The sequence below is a fragment of the Nyctereutes procyonoides genome, unplaced genomic scaffold, assembly GCF_905146905.1.
Source record: "Nyctereutes procyonoides isolate TBG_1078 unplaced genomic scaffold, NYPRO_anot_genome, whole genome shotgun sequence".
Classification (NCBI taxonomy): Eukaryota; Metazoa; Chordata; class Mammalia; order Carnivora; family Canidae; genus Nyctereutes; species Nyctereutes procyonoides.
In genome coordinates this window covers 8,554,567-8,572,096 of record NW_026575024.1, presented here as the reverse complement: position 1 = coordinate 8,572,096, position 17,530 = coordinate 8,554,567, and the positions used below count along the sequence as shown (strand labels likewise).

The window sequence follows — 17,530 nt, the reverse complement described above, 5'->3', positions numbered from 1 at the left end:
GCCTCCTTGCTGTCTCTTCACATTGTCTTTCCTCTGTACCCACGAATCCCCAGTGTCTCTCATGTGTCCTAATCTCCTCTTCTTATAAGGATACCAGTCATATTGGATTAGGACCCTCTCTAATGGCTTCATCTTAATATAATCACCTCCTTAAGGGCTTTTTCCACAAATCTAGTCACATCCTGAGGTACCAGAAGTTAGTTCATCAACATATGAATCTTGAGGAGACACAATTCAGTCCATAACACTGGCTTCCATGTTGGTTGTCAATAAAGCATATGTCATTATTGCTTTAACTTCAATGGTTGCTTCTCATGACCACCATCCAACCCCTGACCCTGACCCTGCCCCTGCCCTCAGCCTCAAAGGGAACAGTTCATAGCAATGGGAACCTCCATACAAGCTTTCCATTAACGTTTTACACAAAAGATGAGAGGTCTACCCTATCGCCTCATTTATAACTATGCTTCACAGGACCAAAAGTTTCCTAGCAAATTTTATAAGCAAGACATTTAAAATCAATATTATTGCTTCTCAACAGTTGAATTGGGGGTAGAGGAAAGAGTTTAATTCCTTCGAGGAAGAGCACCTTGTTCAGTGTTTTTTTCAGTGCACAAACAGGATCACAAGGCAGAGTCTGAGGAAGCCTCCAGGAGTGTGGTTAGCGATGATGGTGTAACTGGCGGCAGGGGAGGGGTAGGTAGAGGAATGTCCAAATCCAGAATCCACCTCTTACTAACCATGGTGACCAATGCTTCATGAGTCAGTTGACCCTTTGTAGAACGGTACTTCTGATAATACCCACCTTGGTTTGGAAGGGCAGGGGTAGGGCTCTCTTTCCCCCACCAACCTCACATCATGCCCAGCAGCAGGTGAATCTTCATTATCTGATAACACCAGGTGTTATTACTGCCGGGCAAGTGAACCCCAGGTTCTTGAAGGTCTCCTGTGAATTCTCTGTGTGTCTGGAAATTTACTTGCTCACTCTTATTTGAGAAGTAACTAGACCATATTGTCAGGGACTTGTAAATGAGGGCCTCTATCTTTATAAACAGTTGCACAGTGTGGGTTTTTTTTTTTATATTTGTAGGTGTTGTGAAGGAATTTACATAAAAATGCAGGTTTTGGGGTGGGGAGGGGAAGAGCAAAAGAAAGAGAGATAGAAGCAAAGAACGTTGTAGTAGAATTGCACAAGTCATATATTCTACTGATTCCCTGCAAGAAGGGCAATTGATTAAATGGCAGTAATCAATCGATCAATCAATCATACATTAAAGCAGTAGTTCTCAATCTTGGCAGCATATTAGAATCCCCTGGGGAGCTTTTAAAAATCCCAATGCCCAAGCCATGCCCTGGACCAATTAAAGCAGAACCTCTGAGAGTGAGCCTAGGTATGAGTGTTTTAAAGCTCCCCGGTGACTCCCATGTGGAGTGGGGCCAACGTGGAGAATGTGCTCAGAGGCACAAGGCACAGATCATTCCATGCCACTTACTAGCTCTGAGTATACTAGCTCTACTTAACACCTCTGAGCTTGTTTCCTCATCCATCTTGAAGATTAGACATATTTGGTTAAACACATGGTCTCTACGTCATGAACATGCTTGGTTGATAAATAACAGGTATTTCTTGTTACTATTCTCATCATCCAATGGATGTGAACTCTAGGCCTCCAGGTCACCATCTGCAAAATGGTGAGGACAGGGAGGATCCTTGAGGTCATTCGCTTCCATTTTCATGATTCTACAAGGGTAGAGCAATGGGCAAAGTAGGAAGAAAAACTCATGTTTCTTCACTGAATGACAATGATGGGCCAGGCATTGGACTGGACTGACATGGCACTGGGTGCTTCAGAGATGTGTTGAACGAAACAGTCACCATCCCCACCCTCCTAAAGGCCAGTGGAAGAGCCAAGGGTTAAACCAATACTCACTTTATTAATAGCAAATTGGAGATAGGAGAGAAAAAAAATTGGGTTTTCTTTTTCTGGGGTAAGAGAAGGTCAGGATTCTGGAATAAGCAAAGGTCTTTCTGACGACATGATACTTAAGCCAGTGAGTAAGTGATCGAGTGTGGAGCAGGAATCATCCAGGCAGGGTCATGGAGGGGCATTTTAGATAAGCACACAGCAGGTTCACAGATTGTGAAGTGGGAAGGAGATTGACGTTTCTGTGGAGATTTTGTTTAAAATATAAATAAATGAAATTTTTTTAATCTTTTTTTTTTTTTTTAGAGCATCTCAAGGGACTCAGGCATTCCATAACATACTTTGGAAAAACATTGGTAGAGTCAGATGAGTCTGGGTGAGAGATCCATACAAATCTTGATTTCACTCCAGCTTCATGAGGAAATGGTTGTGTGGGTGGAGGGAACAACTTAACCTCCTGATCCTCTGGTTCTTCATTTGTAATAGGAAATAACTTAGAGTTTCCAAATCCTTTGTGAGGATTTGTAACTACTGGTAGCCATCGAGTTGGTAAAGGGTACTAGTTATTATCATGAACAGCATGGTACTTTGGGTGACAGAGAGACCTGGGTTCACACCCTGTTGTATCACTCTGCAGGATCTTGGCCCTATCACTTAAAGCTCTGGCTCCCTATTCCCTGACTTCTGAAAAGGGGTTCATAAGAGCTACATTTGGAGATTACTATAGAGATTAAATAAAACAACAGCAGTCAATCTTCAAAGAGCAAGTACCCAATGAATGAAACTATCACTAAAAAGAAGGAAAACTTCTTGGAAAGTGGGAGGGTTTACCTGAATTATCTAAACATGGGTTCCTACCCATTAATCCCCTTTCCAATGTAGGCAACACTACAAACAGTGCTGCCATGGGCTTAGATACATAATCACAGGTTAAAAAAAATAATAATAATAATCTGCCCTGTTTATTTGTCATGCTTGGAGGGCATGCCGTTCTTCCTAAACACCAACAACTCACATTTAGGCAGCAGTAAAGTCCCCTAGCTGTGTCCACGCAGTGAATCTCGTTCGGTTGTAAGTTAGTTGTAATAAATAACATTTGGCTCTGCACTCCACTTAGAGAAGATGGGTTCCATTGTGAATCATGTCGTTGGCGGTTTGGACTTTAAGCTGTCCGGGTTGTTTATGGTGGTGTTTGCCAGCATCTAGACCCCTTTCAAACAATTTAAGTGCCCTTTTGGAGTATATGAATGTGGCTCAATAAAAATGGGTACAGGGAAATTGCTTTCTTTCTCTCTTCTATGGCCGTGCACCAAAATCAACCATCGATGAGAATCGTCAAAGATGAAATACATAATTGCCAAACATGAAATTATAATTAACATTGAAACCACCAAGGACATTTTCCCTTTCCATTGTCAGGATGTTGTCCTGATCTTCACCATCTTTCTAATTCCTTTCTCAAAAGGACAACAATAGCTGAACGGTTTTTCAGTCCTTATTTTTCATTATATGGCATTACTGAGCAATATGCCTTTAAAAGATTCTAGTTAGTTCCTCTGACAGTGATAAATATTGGTTCGAGAACAAGCTTTGACGCCAGACAGACCAAAGTCCAAATGCCAACTCTACTACTTGCTACCCATCTGAATTTGGTTAAGAAATTTTGTCATCAATGAATAGGGACAATGTGATCTACTATCAGGTATTACTGTAAATGCAGAGCTTGTAATGAGCACTTAATAAAATGGTAATATGACTGCTTTCTACTTTCTTCTTAATAACCACATCAAATGTTTTGAAATGCTATTTTATCCTTTTTTTTATAAAAGGGGAAAACTTTTCTGAGTTCCGCATCTGAATTAACAACTGATTTCTTTTCAACATTTAATGCATGAACTGAAGAGTCTCTCTTCTACTTAGTTTTTCAAGTTTTCAGAAGGAAAGAATAATTCACTTTCCAAGACCCAATGATTACTTATTTCTAACACATAAGCAGAATTTTATGTGTGTGTTTTCTTAATTTACTCTACATCTTATTGCACAGGACTTTTAAGGTGCTGTATTGTATGCAAGGAAATAAAATCATAAAAGAAAATAACTTTTTAAAACATACATTTTATTGTGTACCCAGCACCATTACATGCAAGGTACTATTATTAGCCTGATTTTGCAGATGTGGAATTTAGGTTCATAAAAGCCAAGTCATCTCCCCCAAGATCCCACAGCTAGTAGATGACAGAGCCAAGCTATTAACAAATGTGCCAAAAGAAAATAAAGAATATGAAAATGAAGAAAAAGAATATGAAAAGAAGTTGTTGGGTATATACTGGAGTTCCAAGAGGCTACATAGTCGATAAAGTTGGGCCACCAAATGCACACTGAGCTTCCCAGTAGTGAAAGCAAAAATGGAAACCTGATCCACCCCGAGATCCATCTTTTCCATAAAGAAAATGTATACCGGAATTTAAGATGAAGCAAAACTTTTCCTGATAACTAAATGTCTGGCAGAAACTCCATGCACAACTTTTGCAATGGAGTGAGTACAATCAAGATAGTAGGAGATTCCCAAATAAAACCAAACACTTATTTTTTTTAAGATTTTATATATTTATTCATGAGAGACACAGAGAGAGAGAGAGAGAGAGAGAGAGAGAGAGGCAGAGACACAGACAGAGGGAGAAGCAGGCCCCATGGAGGGAGCCTGATGCAGGACTGGATCCTGGGACTCCAGGATCACACCCTGAGCCAAAGGGAGACGCTCAACCGCTGAGCCACCCAGGCGTCCCAAAACCAAACACTTAAAACTGAAACCATTCCTTTCTACAAAAATATGTTTTTCTTAACACTGGGCTCTATCTCTTTTTGATAATTATCCAATCCAAACTTTGTCAAAGCATCATACTGAGGAGAGATTTGTATTAAAACGCTAATTGGCGGGAGGGGGAATTCTTCTATCTACCTTATCATTTTTATTTAGATTGATGTACCTTTGGTTATAATTAGGGATAACTGTATAGTGGTTAAGACTCCCTAATCCTATTATTAGTTGTCAAGAGATTTTCACAAGGCAGCCCCCCATGCCTTTTCGTTCATTTCTGTGTCTCAACTACTTGGGCCATCTGAAGTTGAAGAGTGTGCTTTAAGGAACAGATTTTCTTCTGCCATTGAAATCTTCTAAGCTGACACACAGGGAAGGACACAAATGACACCTAGTGACAGCGTCTGCACCACTCTCAGGAGGCCCCACGTCTTTCTGCCTGACATTTTTGTTGTTGTTGTTGTTGTTATTCTCCAAGATGTCACCCTGTGTCTGCCAGTTTCATTCCACAGCCATTTCACACATAGCGGTGAAGAGATTTGAAACCATTTCAAGGGTTTCCCATCAAGTAGGCCAAAATGGAAATTATTTTAACAATTATTTCCCATCAAGTAGGCCAAAATGGAAATTATTTTAACAATTATTTTCCCATCAAGTAGGCCAAAATGGAAATTATTTTAACAATTATTTCCAATTTGCCCACTCTCTTAGACACTCGAATTTGGTGGTATAGGGCAGAGGTAAGCTTAGAAAGTATTCACTCAGGCATTGATAAAGAAAGAAAAACATAGAAAAACTTTCCTTTAGCTTTAGAGCTGTGGGCAGTCGACTGTCTGGTTTGTGTCATGGAGCATATATTATACATTTGAAGCATATGGTTCATTTATCGCAAGTTGTGTTTTAAAAGAGGAAGTTCAAAAGTTGAGATTTTCCAGTGTGTCGATTATGACCAGCTTGTCATCTGTATTCAGATGTTCCAAGGAGAAGACTATCAAGATCGATAATAATTTTGCATCTTTTTCTTCAACGGTCTAATCAAACAGCCCTTTGACAAAGAATCTGTGTACTCATTGGCACACATCCCACATCAGGAATAATTCTTGTGTGGTTAAGAGTAGGGGGAAAAAAAAAAGAGTAAGGGCTCTAAAATCCAGAAAAGAAAGAAAAGAAAATAAAATAAAATAATAAAATAAAATAAAATAAAATAAAATAAAATAAAATAAAATAAAATAAAATAGGGATCCCTGGGTGGCGCAGCAGTTTGGCGCCTGCCTTTGGCCCAGGGCGTGATCCTGGAGACCCGGGATCGAATCCCACGTCGGGCTCCCAGTGCATGGAGCCTGCTTCTCCCTCTGCCTGTGTCTCTGCCTCTCTCTCTTTCTCTCTGTGACTATCATAAATAAATAAATAAAAATATTTTAAAATAAAATAATAAAAAAATAAAATAAAATAAAATCCAGAAAAGATATATTCCGATTGAATATTGGAATAACCATTTCCATTTATTGTCATGTCACCTTGGATAAGTCAGTAACCTAAATATCAGCTTCTTCCCCCGTCATATTGGACACACCCCCTGTATTGTTGGGATGATTAATGGAAAAAATGTCAAGGGGTGAGGCCTAAAATTAATAGTCATTACCTGGATGTTACTGTTCTATTTTAATTTTTCTATTGACTCAACCTCTGAGATTTATTAAAGAAAGATAAAGTCACTCTCACCCACTCTGAAGCCCAGCCACTTTATTCTGTCTGGCTTATTTTGTGGCCTCCCTTTTTGAGAGCAATTTGTCTCAGTGTCTGCTTTCAGTGGTGGGAAAAGTATGTGGAAGAAAGAAATCAAGAAAAGGCAAAAACACATCAGATAATATTTGAAAATATTATCCACCTACTTACATAGAGCTGTGTCTGGCATATGAAAAGCATTCAATACATTTAAGCAATTACTTTATTCGTTCTAAAAATTGAAATTGGTCCACCAAAGTGTAAGGGTTTCTGCACACAGAGATTTCTCTTAGGAAAAATTAGATGAAGCACTAATGATGAAATTCAGCAATGTAGGTGAGCCAATTTGGATTTTCAAATTGTAAAATCAATTTGAAAAAATATTAACTGCAGGTTTCTCCCAGGATTACACGGTTAGGAATCACACGTCTACATAACCACTTTGCTTTCTTATCACAGTCTTTTTTAACATTTTATGTATTTTCAGCATTTATATTGCAGTTTTTTTTTTCATTTTTAACCAGTTTTTAGAAGCCCAATATTAGGAGCCAGATATCCTGATTTCATCACTAATCACTATGGGAGCAAATTATTTAAACCCCCTTGGCCTCAATCTTTTTATCTTTGGGGCTACTAATATTTATCCACTATATTTCAGAAAAGTATACACACACACACACACATATACATTGTGTATAAGAGTAGAGATATAGATATAGATATAGATAACATTTGAAAAGATGTAAATTGTTTCAACATGGCAAAATAAATTATTCTTTGAAGTTGAAAGTACCGAGCAGATGGCAAAGCTTGTTCATGTCCATTTATGTCTCTATGGACTAACTGTCCTAATCTCTTTTTTCTTTGCATGTTGTGCATTGTCTCTTTCATAGAATTAGAGAAGTAGGATTCCAGGCAAGTCTATTATTTGCTTTTATATTATCTTAAAGTATTTTAAAATACTTTAAAATTCTTTTTTCATGTTGTCTTTAGGGCTTCATTCACTCAGCATATATTTATCAAGTACATACCATGTATCAGATGTTGGCTTATCTGCTTATTATGATCAAAAAGCACAGTCAGGGCACCTTGGGTGGCTCAGTGGTTGGGCCTCTCTGACTCTTGGTTTCAGCTCAGATCTTGATCAAGCCCTGTGTCTGGCTCCACACTTAGTGGGGAGTCTGCTTGAGATCTCCCTCTCCTTCTGCCCTCTCCACTGTGCCCTCTCTCTCTCTCTCAAATAAATAAATAAATCTTTAAAAAAAAAAACAAAAAAGCACACTACCCCCACCTTCCTGGCATTTACAGTATAGGGGGCAGACACTAAATTAAAAATTAAGCCTATGATTAAGTTTATAAACTGCAGTAAGTCCCATAAGAACAACATATAAGGTGCAAGATTATATCAAAAGAACTTGGTCAAGCCCCGAGGGTGAGAAAAGGCTTCTCTGAGGAAGTGACATTCCAGTTAAGACTTCAAGAATGATAAGGTGCTCCCGAATAGAAGGAAGAACATCATAGACAGAGGGAACAGCACCTACAAAGCCCCCGGGCATGTTAAGGATGCTGTCGGAAGGTCCCTGTCCTTGGGACAGATCAGCAAGGGGCCTAGAGACCCAAGTAAGGTCAGAGAGGTGGCAAGGCCAGATCAAGCCAAAAGTTTGAGAAATACAGGGTTTTTCCTGAGTGCGGTGGAGGTCACCAAAGGACTCTAAGCTGGGAGGAATTAGGGAGTGACTGCTGCAATCTAATTAAAGTTTTCATAAGCTCGCTTTGTTTGCCATATGGAAGATGATGAGCAAGATGCAGAGCAGAGTAACGCAGTCCTGGGGGAGGGTACTACCATCATCTGGGGAGGATACGCTCAGGCTTGAACTGGGGTGTTGGGGAAGGCATGGACGTAGATTCTGGCGAGAGCTTTTATGATGAGGTGTCAAGGATGACCCAACTTTCTGGCCGGAACACTTGAGTGGCCCGAGGTTCCGTTTCCTATGAACAGAAACACTGGAGGAGAAATGGGCTGGGGAGCGGGGGAATTCAAGCTCCCTGCTTTAGAAACAGTTGCCTCGGATGGACTTGTGGGACACTCACGTAGAGGCGTCAAGAAGGCGGTTGGATGTGCGGATCTGGAACACGCAGTCCTCGGCACACAGGTGATAGCTGACATCACACACCAGATGCGTCTGCCTACATGGAGCCCGCGGAGGGCAGGGGTCCTCAGCCTTTGCAGACCCAGCCTGGACATTTCCCAACACACATTTTCTGATTTCCCCTTTACGATCCAGAAATGAATTCAGAGATCACATGACCAGCTTACATACATCATTTCCAAAAGAAAGCATCTGGTGCGATGAGTGTACAGTGAGAAACCAAAGGAAAACGTTTGGGCACAAAAGTCCACTCGAACAGGACTCCTCAAACATGAACAGCATCCCCTCAAGTCCTGTGAAATGCAGATTCTGAGTCAGCAGGACTGGGGACAGGCCCCCTGCACTGGTGATCCCAATGCTACTGTTCTGTGGGCCGCACTCAGGTACGAGGTCCTCAAAGGATGACAAGGAGGTCCACTGTGTGCTCATATATGTAGACTCACTGTGAACACATCAATGACAAGTGCAGGTCAGTTCTGGAGCCCTTGAGTGGGCATCTCAAATACCATGAGTGGCGATGCCACAGGTGACTTGATTTTTTTTTTTTAATTGCCAGGAACTCCTGTGAAAATTCCAAAGAAAACAAGCTAGTTCTTCTTTGTTTGCAAGAGGGTTTTATTTCTGGACAATGCAATGTATATGAAACTGTGCACCAAATACTTCGTGTTTATATGTAAAATGGAATTTGGTTCTAGGCTGAAATAATTATAAAAATGTTTTCCATTCTGTCAGCGGTTCTGAACTGCTGTGATAGATCATTTTGCTTCCCGACCCAGGAACACTTGACAACATCCAGGGATATTTTTGGCTGTCACAACTCAAGGGTAAGGGGGCTGCTAGTGAAATCTAGTGGGTGGAGGCCAGAGATGCTGCTACAAGTCCTGCAGTGCCCAGGACAGTCTCCCACAACAAAGAATTATCCAGCCCAAAATATAAATAGTGCCAAGGTTGAGAAACCCCAACCTACAGAGAGATTTTCAAAAATGGTGTAGGATGAGAGACAATACCGCCTTGTAAGAAGCAGTCCCAATGTTGCAAGGTGCCTAAGAGTCCCAGTACCTAAACCATTCAACATTGGTGGTGTGCCCATCCTTATAGCAACCACAGGACTCCCCTCAGGAATAGCAACACAGCTCTGAGAACAGGAAAAGTAGAAAAAGAAGAAGGCAGGCCTGAGCAAGGGCCGGGAGAGGAAGGGCCAACCAAAATGATGTGCCAGAGGGATTAAAAATTCTAGGATTGCGGGATCCCTGGGTGGCGCAGCGGTTTGGCGCCTGCCTTTGGCCCAGGGCGCGATCCTGGAGACCCGGGATCGAGTCCCACGTTGGGATCCTGGTGCGTGGAGCCTGCTTCTCCCTCTGCTTGTGTCTCTGCCTCTCTCTCTCTCTCTCTGTGACTATCATAAATAAATAAAAATTAAAAAAAAAAATTCTAGGATTGCCAGGGGTGCCTGGGTGGCTCAGCTGGTTAAGCATCTGACTCTTTTTTTTTTTTAATTTTTATTTATTTATGATAGTCACACAGAGAAAGAGAGAGAGGCAGAGACACAGGCAGAGGGAGAAGCAGGCTCCATGCATCGGGAGCCCAACGTGGGATTCGATCCCGGGTCGCCAGGATCACGCCCTGGGCCAAAGGCAGGTGCTAAACCGCTGCGCCACCCAGGGATCCCAAGTGTCTGACTCTTGATTTCGGCTCAGGTCATGATCTCAGGGTCCTGAGACCAGGCCCTCATAGGGATCCTTGCTGGGCATAGAACCTGCTTGACATTCTCTCTCTCTCTCTCTCTCTCTCTCTCTCTCTCTCTCTCTCTCCCCTCCCTCCCCTGGCCCACTCTCTCTCTTTTTCAAAAAAAAAAAAAAAATTCTAGCGTGGCCAAATTAAAGTAGATATAATTCTACACATCTATTGGTGGCTGTGTAATTAATACAAAGATAATTACATCTCTTTGCCTGCCTCTCCCTCACAAACTCTCCTTAATGAACACTGCCAATGACTTTTTAGATATGTAATTAAAATTTTTTATTTATTTCTGTTTTATTTTTATAGTAGTAGCTTAACATACTACGGAAAGAAAAAAAAATCCACGCAGCAGCAAAGTATGGCCTCCACAACCAGTAGAGACGCAACCAAGAGTAGTTTACACACCTCATTCTGAACAGTGAGAAATTAAACCACTACTTCTCATTCCCTTCATTTTCTAGCTTTAATTTTCTGCAGGGTCCCATCTTTAGACCTACAGAAAACTAAGGTGCTGCTGCTTCTTCTAAGATAAGAAGTAGTAAGGAAAGTTATATGGTATCAAAGTGGCCCAAGATTCAGTTCTCCTCTGTACACATCCTGTTTTAGTACAGGAACCCTGAACTTCTGGAAGAATACACCACATCCACCCATCAGGGTGGAATATGAGATCTGTCAGGTGTTTGTTTGTTTGTTTGTTTGTTTTAAGATTTTATTTATTCGGGATCCCTGGGTGGCGGTTTAGCGCCTGCCTTTGGCCCAGGGCGTGATCCTGGAGACCCAGGATTGAATCCCACGTCGGGCTCCCAGGGCATGGAGCCTGCTTCTCCCTCTGCCTGTGTCTCTGCCTCTCTCTCTCTCTCTCTCTCTCTCTCTCTCTCTGTGTGTGTGTGTGTGTGACTATCATAAATAAATAAAAATTAAAAAAAAAAGATTTTATTTATTCATGAGAGACACAGAGAGAGAGGTGGAGACACAGACAAAGGGAGAAGCAGGCTCCCTGCGAGGAGCCTGATGTGGGACTTGATCCCAGGACTCTGGGATCATGACAGGAGCCAAAGGCACACTCAACCACTGAGCCACCCAGGTGTCCCAAGATCTGTCAGGTTTCAATAGAAGGCACTTGTATCTAGAATTTAACTCAGTAACTATAACTAACTGTACAGATACTCTTGGAGAAATGCTTCTGAATTATTAATAATGTTAGTGTTCAACACTTTACGATATTACCAAACCATCACAGACCATAAAAGAAGCAGTGGTGTAAGAGCCCAGACAACCTTGCACCCAACTACCCTTTCTCCCACTTACCAGCCAAGTGACTGCAGTCCAAATGGATTCACCTCCTTAAATGTCCATTTCCTAGGCTGGGAAGCGTAGACACTACTCCCTCCTGTACGGCAGCATCATGAGGTTGACACAAGTAGAGGAAACTCGAGAAATGTCAAGCTATCACTACAACAGGCTCCTTTCATGCCGAGACCCCAAAAAGCCACAGACCTGTGCAAAGAATCACAGAAAGTCAATAATGAGGTCAGGACTGCGATCTTAGGAGCTGAGCACCTTCATTATTTTTACACAAGAGCCTGCCATGAAGATATTTTCCAGAGAAACAACACCTAAGGATATTTGTGAGTGTTTTATGGGAAAGAAAAGGGGTCATCACATAAATCTGGGAATCACTGTGTTAAATAAAGACCCATTGTGTTGGGTTGGGTTGGGTTGGGTTTTGGTGGCAGGACTTCTTAGAGCCTTTATTATGCTAATGTTATTGTGAATTTCCAAGTAGGGGACTGTAATATAATACAATTACTTTTTTTCATTCTCCTCCCTCCTTCCCCAGAGCAAACTTTGCCCTAAGAGAAACCCAGGCAGAAGAGTCTGGGTGTTGAACAAATCCAGAGAAATGACAAATGAAACCAAGTTCTCTAAAACCGGTATCATGTTAATATCATGGTCAGGGAGGAGAGAAGGGGGGCCTCAAAGAGAGTGTGTGCCAACCCTCCAGCCAGGACCTCACAGTGCAAGACACTTTCACCCTTTAAGAAAATCCACTGGGGGGCACCTGGGTGGCTCAGTGGTTGAGCATCTGCCTTCAGCTCAGGTCATGATTCTGGGGTCCTGGGATCGAGTCCTGCATCAGGCTCCACACAGTGTGCCTGCTTCTCCCTCTTCCTGTGTCTCTGCCCCCCTATCTCTGTGTCTCTCATGAATAAATAAATAAAATCTTTTAAAAAGAGAAGAAGAAAGAAAATCCTCTGCTCTCTTCTTCTTTCTCCCTCTCTCCCTCCTCCTACCTTCTGTGTATACCGTTACAATTTCTGCCATCTTTCTTTCTCTTTCTCTGACCCAGAGTAACCACTCTCCTCCAAGTTTCCGGACCTGCCAGGGGGTTCCAACCAAGTTAGAGGGAAGACTACTTTGTCTCTGAAATGCAAACCTAACTAACGTCAAAGGGAAATGACTCCTCCCACTGATGGTGACCATCTGTAATCTAGAAGGGCCGTGTGGGGAAGGGATGCCTGAAGTGAGCATGGAAGCTTCTAAATGGGAAGATGTAAATTTAAAGCCATCTTCTCCTTTTTATTAGCCATGTGACCTTGGTTAAGTCATGAACCTCTTTGAGACTCTTCTTTTTAAGATGAGATTGTGTCAAGTGTCAGTGGTAGTATGTGTAAAGTGCCTGGCATCTGGTAGGTATATAACAACTGCCTCTAGTGTTAGCATCATGCTACTTCTTACCAGGGAATCGCTTATAACGTCTATTGTGGTTATTTTGTGCATACTTTCTTCACACGCATCAACTGTCAACAGTTTTCAACTTGCTCTTATTCTTCTACTAGAAACTTAGAAGTTTTCCTTTTCCAAAAGACTAACGACATGTAAGTCCAAGGTGTTTTTTTCTCACAAAAACAGGCAATACCGCTAAACAATAAGACATGAACAAGGAATGCCACCCAGGTTGGGCTAATGGAAACTATATGCATTCTTACCATAACCTAGATAGCACATATCTGAAAAAAATTCTCCCAATTAATCTCATACAAGCATACGTTTAAGTAGCAAAGCATACTTTTAAGTAGCACTTCCCCAACCACAAAAACGTTCCTATCTTTTGACTCAGGAATGTGTGTCCACATCTGGCAACTTAAGTCTATGAATCTATCCCAACAAAACTGCAAGGCTTTAAACACAAAGTTGTTTATCACGGTGTTACCTATAGTTGAATAAAATTGGAAGCAAATGAAATGTCCAACATCATGAGAGCATTTTAGTAAATTCTGATAATGTAGGTGATAGAACTTGTATAACTATTTACAGTGAAGCTTCCAAGTGGGAGGACACACCAAAAAGGAACACTGCACAATGGGCACTTTTAACCCTGTATGCCTCATGCAAACGCACAGGAGAAAACTAGAAGGAAATACAGCAGAATGTGAATAGGAGCTCTCCCTGGATGGTAGGGCCACAGGTTAATTTATTTTTTCTTTTTCAAAATGCTGTATAATGGGAAAGCCATACATTATAGCTTTTATTTTTAATTATGGAAAAGCACACAAAACATAAAATGTATCCTCTTGACCATTTCCAAGTGGCAGTAAGCACATTCCCATTGTTGTGCAACTATCACTACTCTCCATCTGCAGAACTTTTTTGTCTTGCAAAATTGAAAGTCCATACACATTAAACAACAATTCCCCCACTCCCCACCCCCTGGCAATGACCATTTCTGCTTTGTGTTTCTGTAAGTTTGTTTGACTACCCTAGGTACCTCCATGGAAGTGAAGTCATATAGTATTTTATGACTGGCTTATTTTGTCTTAACACAATGTCCTCAAGGTTCATCCATGTTGTAGAATGTATAAGAATTTTCCCTTCCTTTTAAGACTGAATAGTAACGCATTGTATGTATACATATACCACATTTTGTTTATACATCCATCCGTCAACGGACATCTAGTTTGCTTCCTCCTTTTGCCTATTATGAATAATGCTGCAATGAACATGAGTGTATAAATATCTCTTCCAAACATTTTAAAGATTCTTTTTTCCCCTAAGCTGGCTCTTCCCTTTCTAGGAATCACATGGTTATATCATACCCTAGGCTAGAGGTAACAATGATTCCATGATTCCATGCAGAACATTAATACAAATGAAATAGTGCAGGTGGGCCACTTGGCTACCTGGGGGAAATAACCACCTGAGCTATTCCTCAGAAAATAATGCATCTTTCTCTGTTGTTCTGATTCCCATTACAGGACAAATGCCTTAGTTTCAACTTCTCCAGCCTGGATCCCGCTCACCCTGAGTCCTTCATTGTATACCACCTGCTTCTGACACTGAACTCCTCCTGACACCCTGCTCTGAGAAGACTGCCAAAAAAAAAAAAAAAAAAGAAAAAAGAAAGAAAGAAAAAGAAAAAAAGAAAAAAGGAAAAAAAAAAAAACCCAGCCCAGCCATCTCTCTTCATTCTTACTAACAATTTGGTAATGAAGTATTGATTTCCACTTCTCTGCTTATGGACGATATTAGATCTTCATTGATAAACTGCAAAGAGGCAGTCTCGTCTCCATGGTCCCCTTTTCACTGTCACGAGAAAACAAAGTGCCACTGAAGAAAAATAATGACTGAGAACATTGATGTACTTATTCCGTCGGTCTGTAACCCTTGACAGGAAAGGGCGGGGGAGTATGAGTCCTCGTAGTTTAATGTCCAAGTGAGCTGTGCTAGATGCAGACCCTTGGAAGCCCACTTTCCATGGTAATGTCCATTTCCTATTTATAACCCCTCTGGGAACGTTTGTCGAAAGGAAATGTTTCTGTTCAGAGCAACAATTACGGTTGCACCTGGATTGCCCAGTCCTGGCCCTGCACTGGGGAGCCATTCGTCACCGCAAAGTGGAAGAATTATTAAGTTAGACCAGAGTTTGAGCCAAGGAAACCTCTCAGCCATGTTCATCTTCTGTGAAAGTTGTTCAAACGGTTAGGCTTAACCATGTTGCTGCCAAAGACTTTTTTCCCAAGCGCTGGTGGGCATCTTTTTAATCATCATCTTTGTTGGTCACACACACACACACACACAACCCACAAAAGACAACAACAACGAAAAAAACACAACGGTTCTAAGTCCACATAGGAGACCTGCAACCTGGCAGAAGCAGGGAAGGTGGTGAGAGGCGGGGTGGGAAAGCAAGTGAGAAGATGAGGTCTCTGCAGGGTGGAAAGTTCAGCGGCCCCCTTGCCCGGGGATCTCCTTCTGCAGGACCTGTTGTTTCTGGACGGGGAGACCAGCTTAGCTCCAGAAGCAACAGAAAGCATGAAATAGGGTGTCCGTTTTAAATGTGTTCCCGCAACTTTTTTCATTAAAACTTTGAGGGCCCAATTTTAATTTGTGGAGTATTCCCGTTAATAATGAGATCTAATTAAGACATCCATTAAAAGCCCGTTAAAGTTAATTTAACGTAAAAATTCCAATAGAACTGTATTAGATTTTCTCCATCAAATTAACGTTATGGATTTTTAACGGATGTCTTAATTATACGTTATTATTAACGGGAATACTGTATTACACAGATTAAAATCAGGTCCTAAGTCAACCTGGAAAAGCTAAGAGCATGTTTTAATATGAAAAGTCTTGCATACCTAGCGCACAGTTTGGAAATTCAGGGGTAGAGCTGTTTACTCTGGTTGAGCATTTCTATACAACTCAAAGCAATCTATAAACAGGTAAATCTGTCATTGCATTTAAACAATGAATTTCCTTATTCTTAAAGGACAAATAAAGTCTGGATTGTGTTATAAACTGCTGCTCAGCTATAGGCGAAATAGTTAAACTACTCTAGGTACAACACTAGGAACTTGAGGATTCTGAAACAAACAAACAAAAAAAAAAAAACAATTTTGTGGTTGCTTTAATTACCGAGGTTCTCACACGCAAAAAAAAAAAAAAAAAAAAAAAAATCTCAACACCAACAACACGAAGCCAAATATCCTCTTCACCGTTTCTCGTGGAAGCTGCCTGTTGAAATTGCTTTGGAAATTTTGACATGATCCCTAAATTCAACATTGGGATTAAAAAAAAAAAAAAAACTTCTTATTTACCTCCTAGGGAAAGTGTTGCCCTTATGCCACATATAATAGCAAATTGCTTTTTTTATGGCATGCATAACCTAGATGGGAAAAAATATGGCGCTTCGGGGAAGGAGGGAAAAAGTAAATGAAGTTCCAGGAATGTCATTCTGAAGTAATGAGGCATGGACAGAAAATATACCCCTCACATCATCGGATTGAGATGGCAGTCGAAATAGCTTCATTGAAGTGTCAGCACTCATCCATCAATCAATCACCCACAAGGAAAAATAGCAACAGTACAACGGGGCGGCTTTTATGGGATTTACTCATGGGCATAGGGAATAGCGGCTCAAATGTAGTTCTGACATGAAAAGCAAGGTGCTGATATTATTTTTTATGATGGGAGGATCATAAAGTGAATTGAGAACAGCGAGGTCTGTCTTTGCTTAACCTATTCAACCAGAAATGAATGGAGCTCAACTGGAAAGGAACAGTCTTCGCATGGGTTAAGATTGAAGGGTGGACTCTACTGAGCACCGTCCTTCGACAACGAAATTCTATTAAAGGAAAATCAATGCATTAGCATTGGGCTTCTTGAAGCCGTTAAAAATTGTCTGCTCCAACCCAGGGTTATTAGATAAAGTTACGTAATTCAGATTCTGTCGCTACCCTTCAAAAGCAGATTCTTGAGCTCTTGCTCCAACTGGAGGGAGACAATACAATTCTCAACTCCATGGAAATTGTTTCCCCTCTAAGAAAAAATAAATAAATCATCTGCTTCAACATTTAATCTATATGGTTTTGTTAGCACAATTTCTATGGAGGGGTGGGGTGGGAGGCGAGAGACAAAAATATTGATAAATTTGGTAAGATTCATTAATTGTCACTTGGTAACTGTAAATGTCACTGCTGAGGGACAGCTGCTAATGTTCTCCCTAGGAAACAAGATCTGGGCTCATGCTGTGAGGTAAACACAGCCCTGGGTACATTTCTAGAGACCAGGCCTATCTTTCGTTTGGAAAGCCCTATGAGGCTTCTAGAAACTTCTCTCTGGAGGGAAAAACTAACATGAGCTCAGAAGAATGTTTGTAATCTGCTTTCTGA

At 41.1% G+C, this 17,530-nt stretch overlaps 1 protein-coding gene across 2 annotated transcripts in view; it reads left to right on the top strand.

The window, feature by feature from the left end:
• The window catches only part of TSHZ2 (teashirt zinc finger homeobox 2), a 437,737-nt gene extending 421,969 nt beyond the window's left edge, over positions 1-15,768 (top strand). For both annotated transcript variants that reach the window (XM_055306518.1, XM_055306509.1), the window contains exon 3: positions 14,615-15,768. In XM_055306518.1, the coding sequence (XP_055162493.1) occupies positions 14,615-14,616 (2 nt within the window). In that variant the 3' untranslated portion in view covers positions 14,617-15,768. The remainder of the gene's footprint in view (positions 1-14,614) is intronic.
• Positions 15,769-17,530: the final 1,762 nt, after the last annotated feature.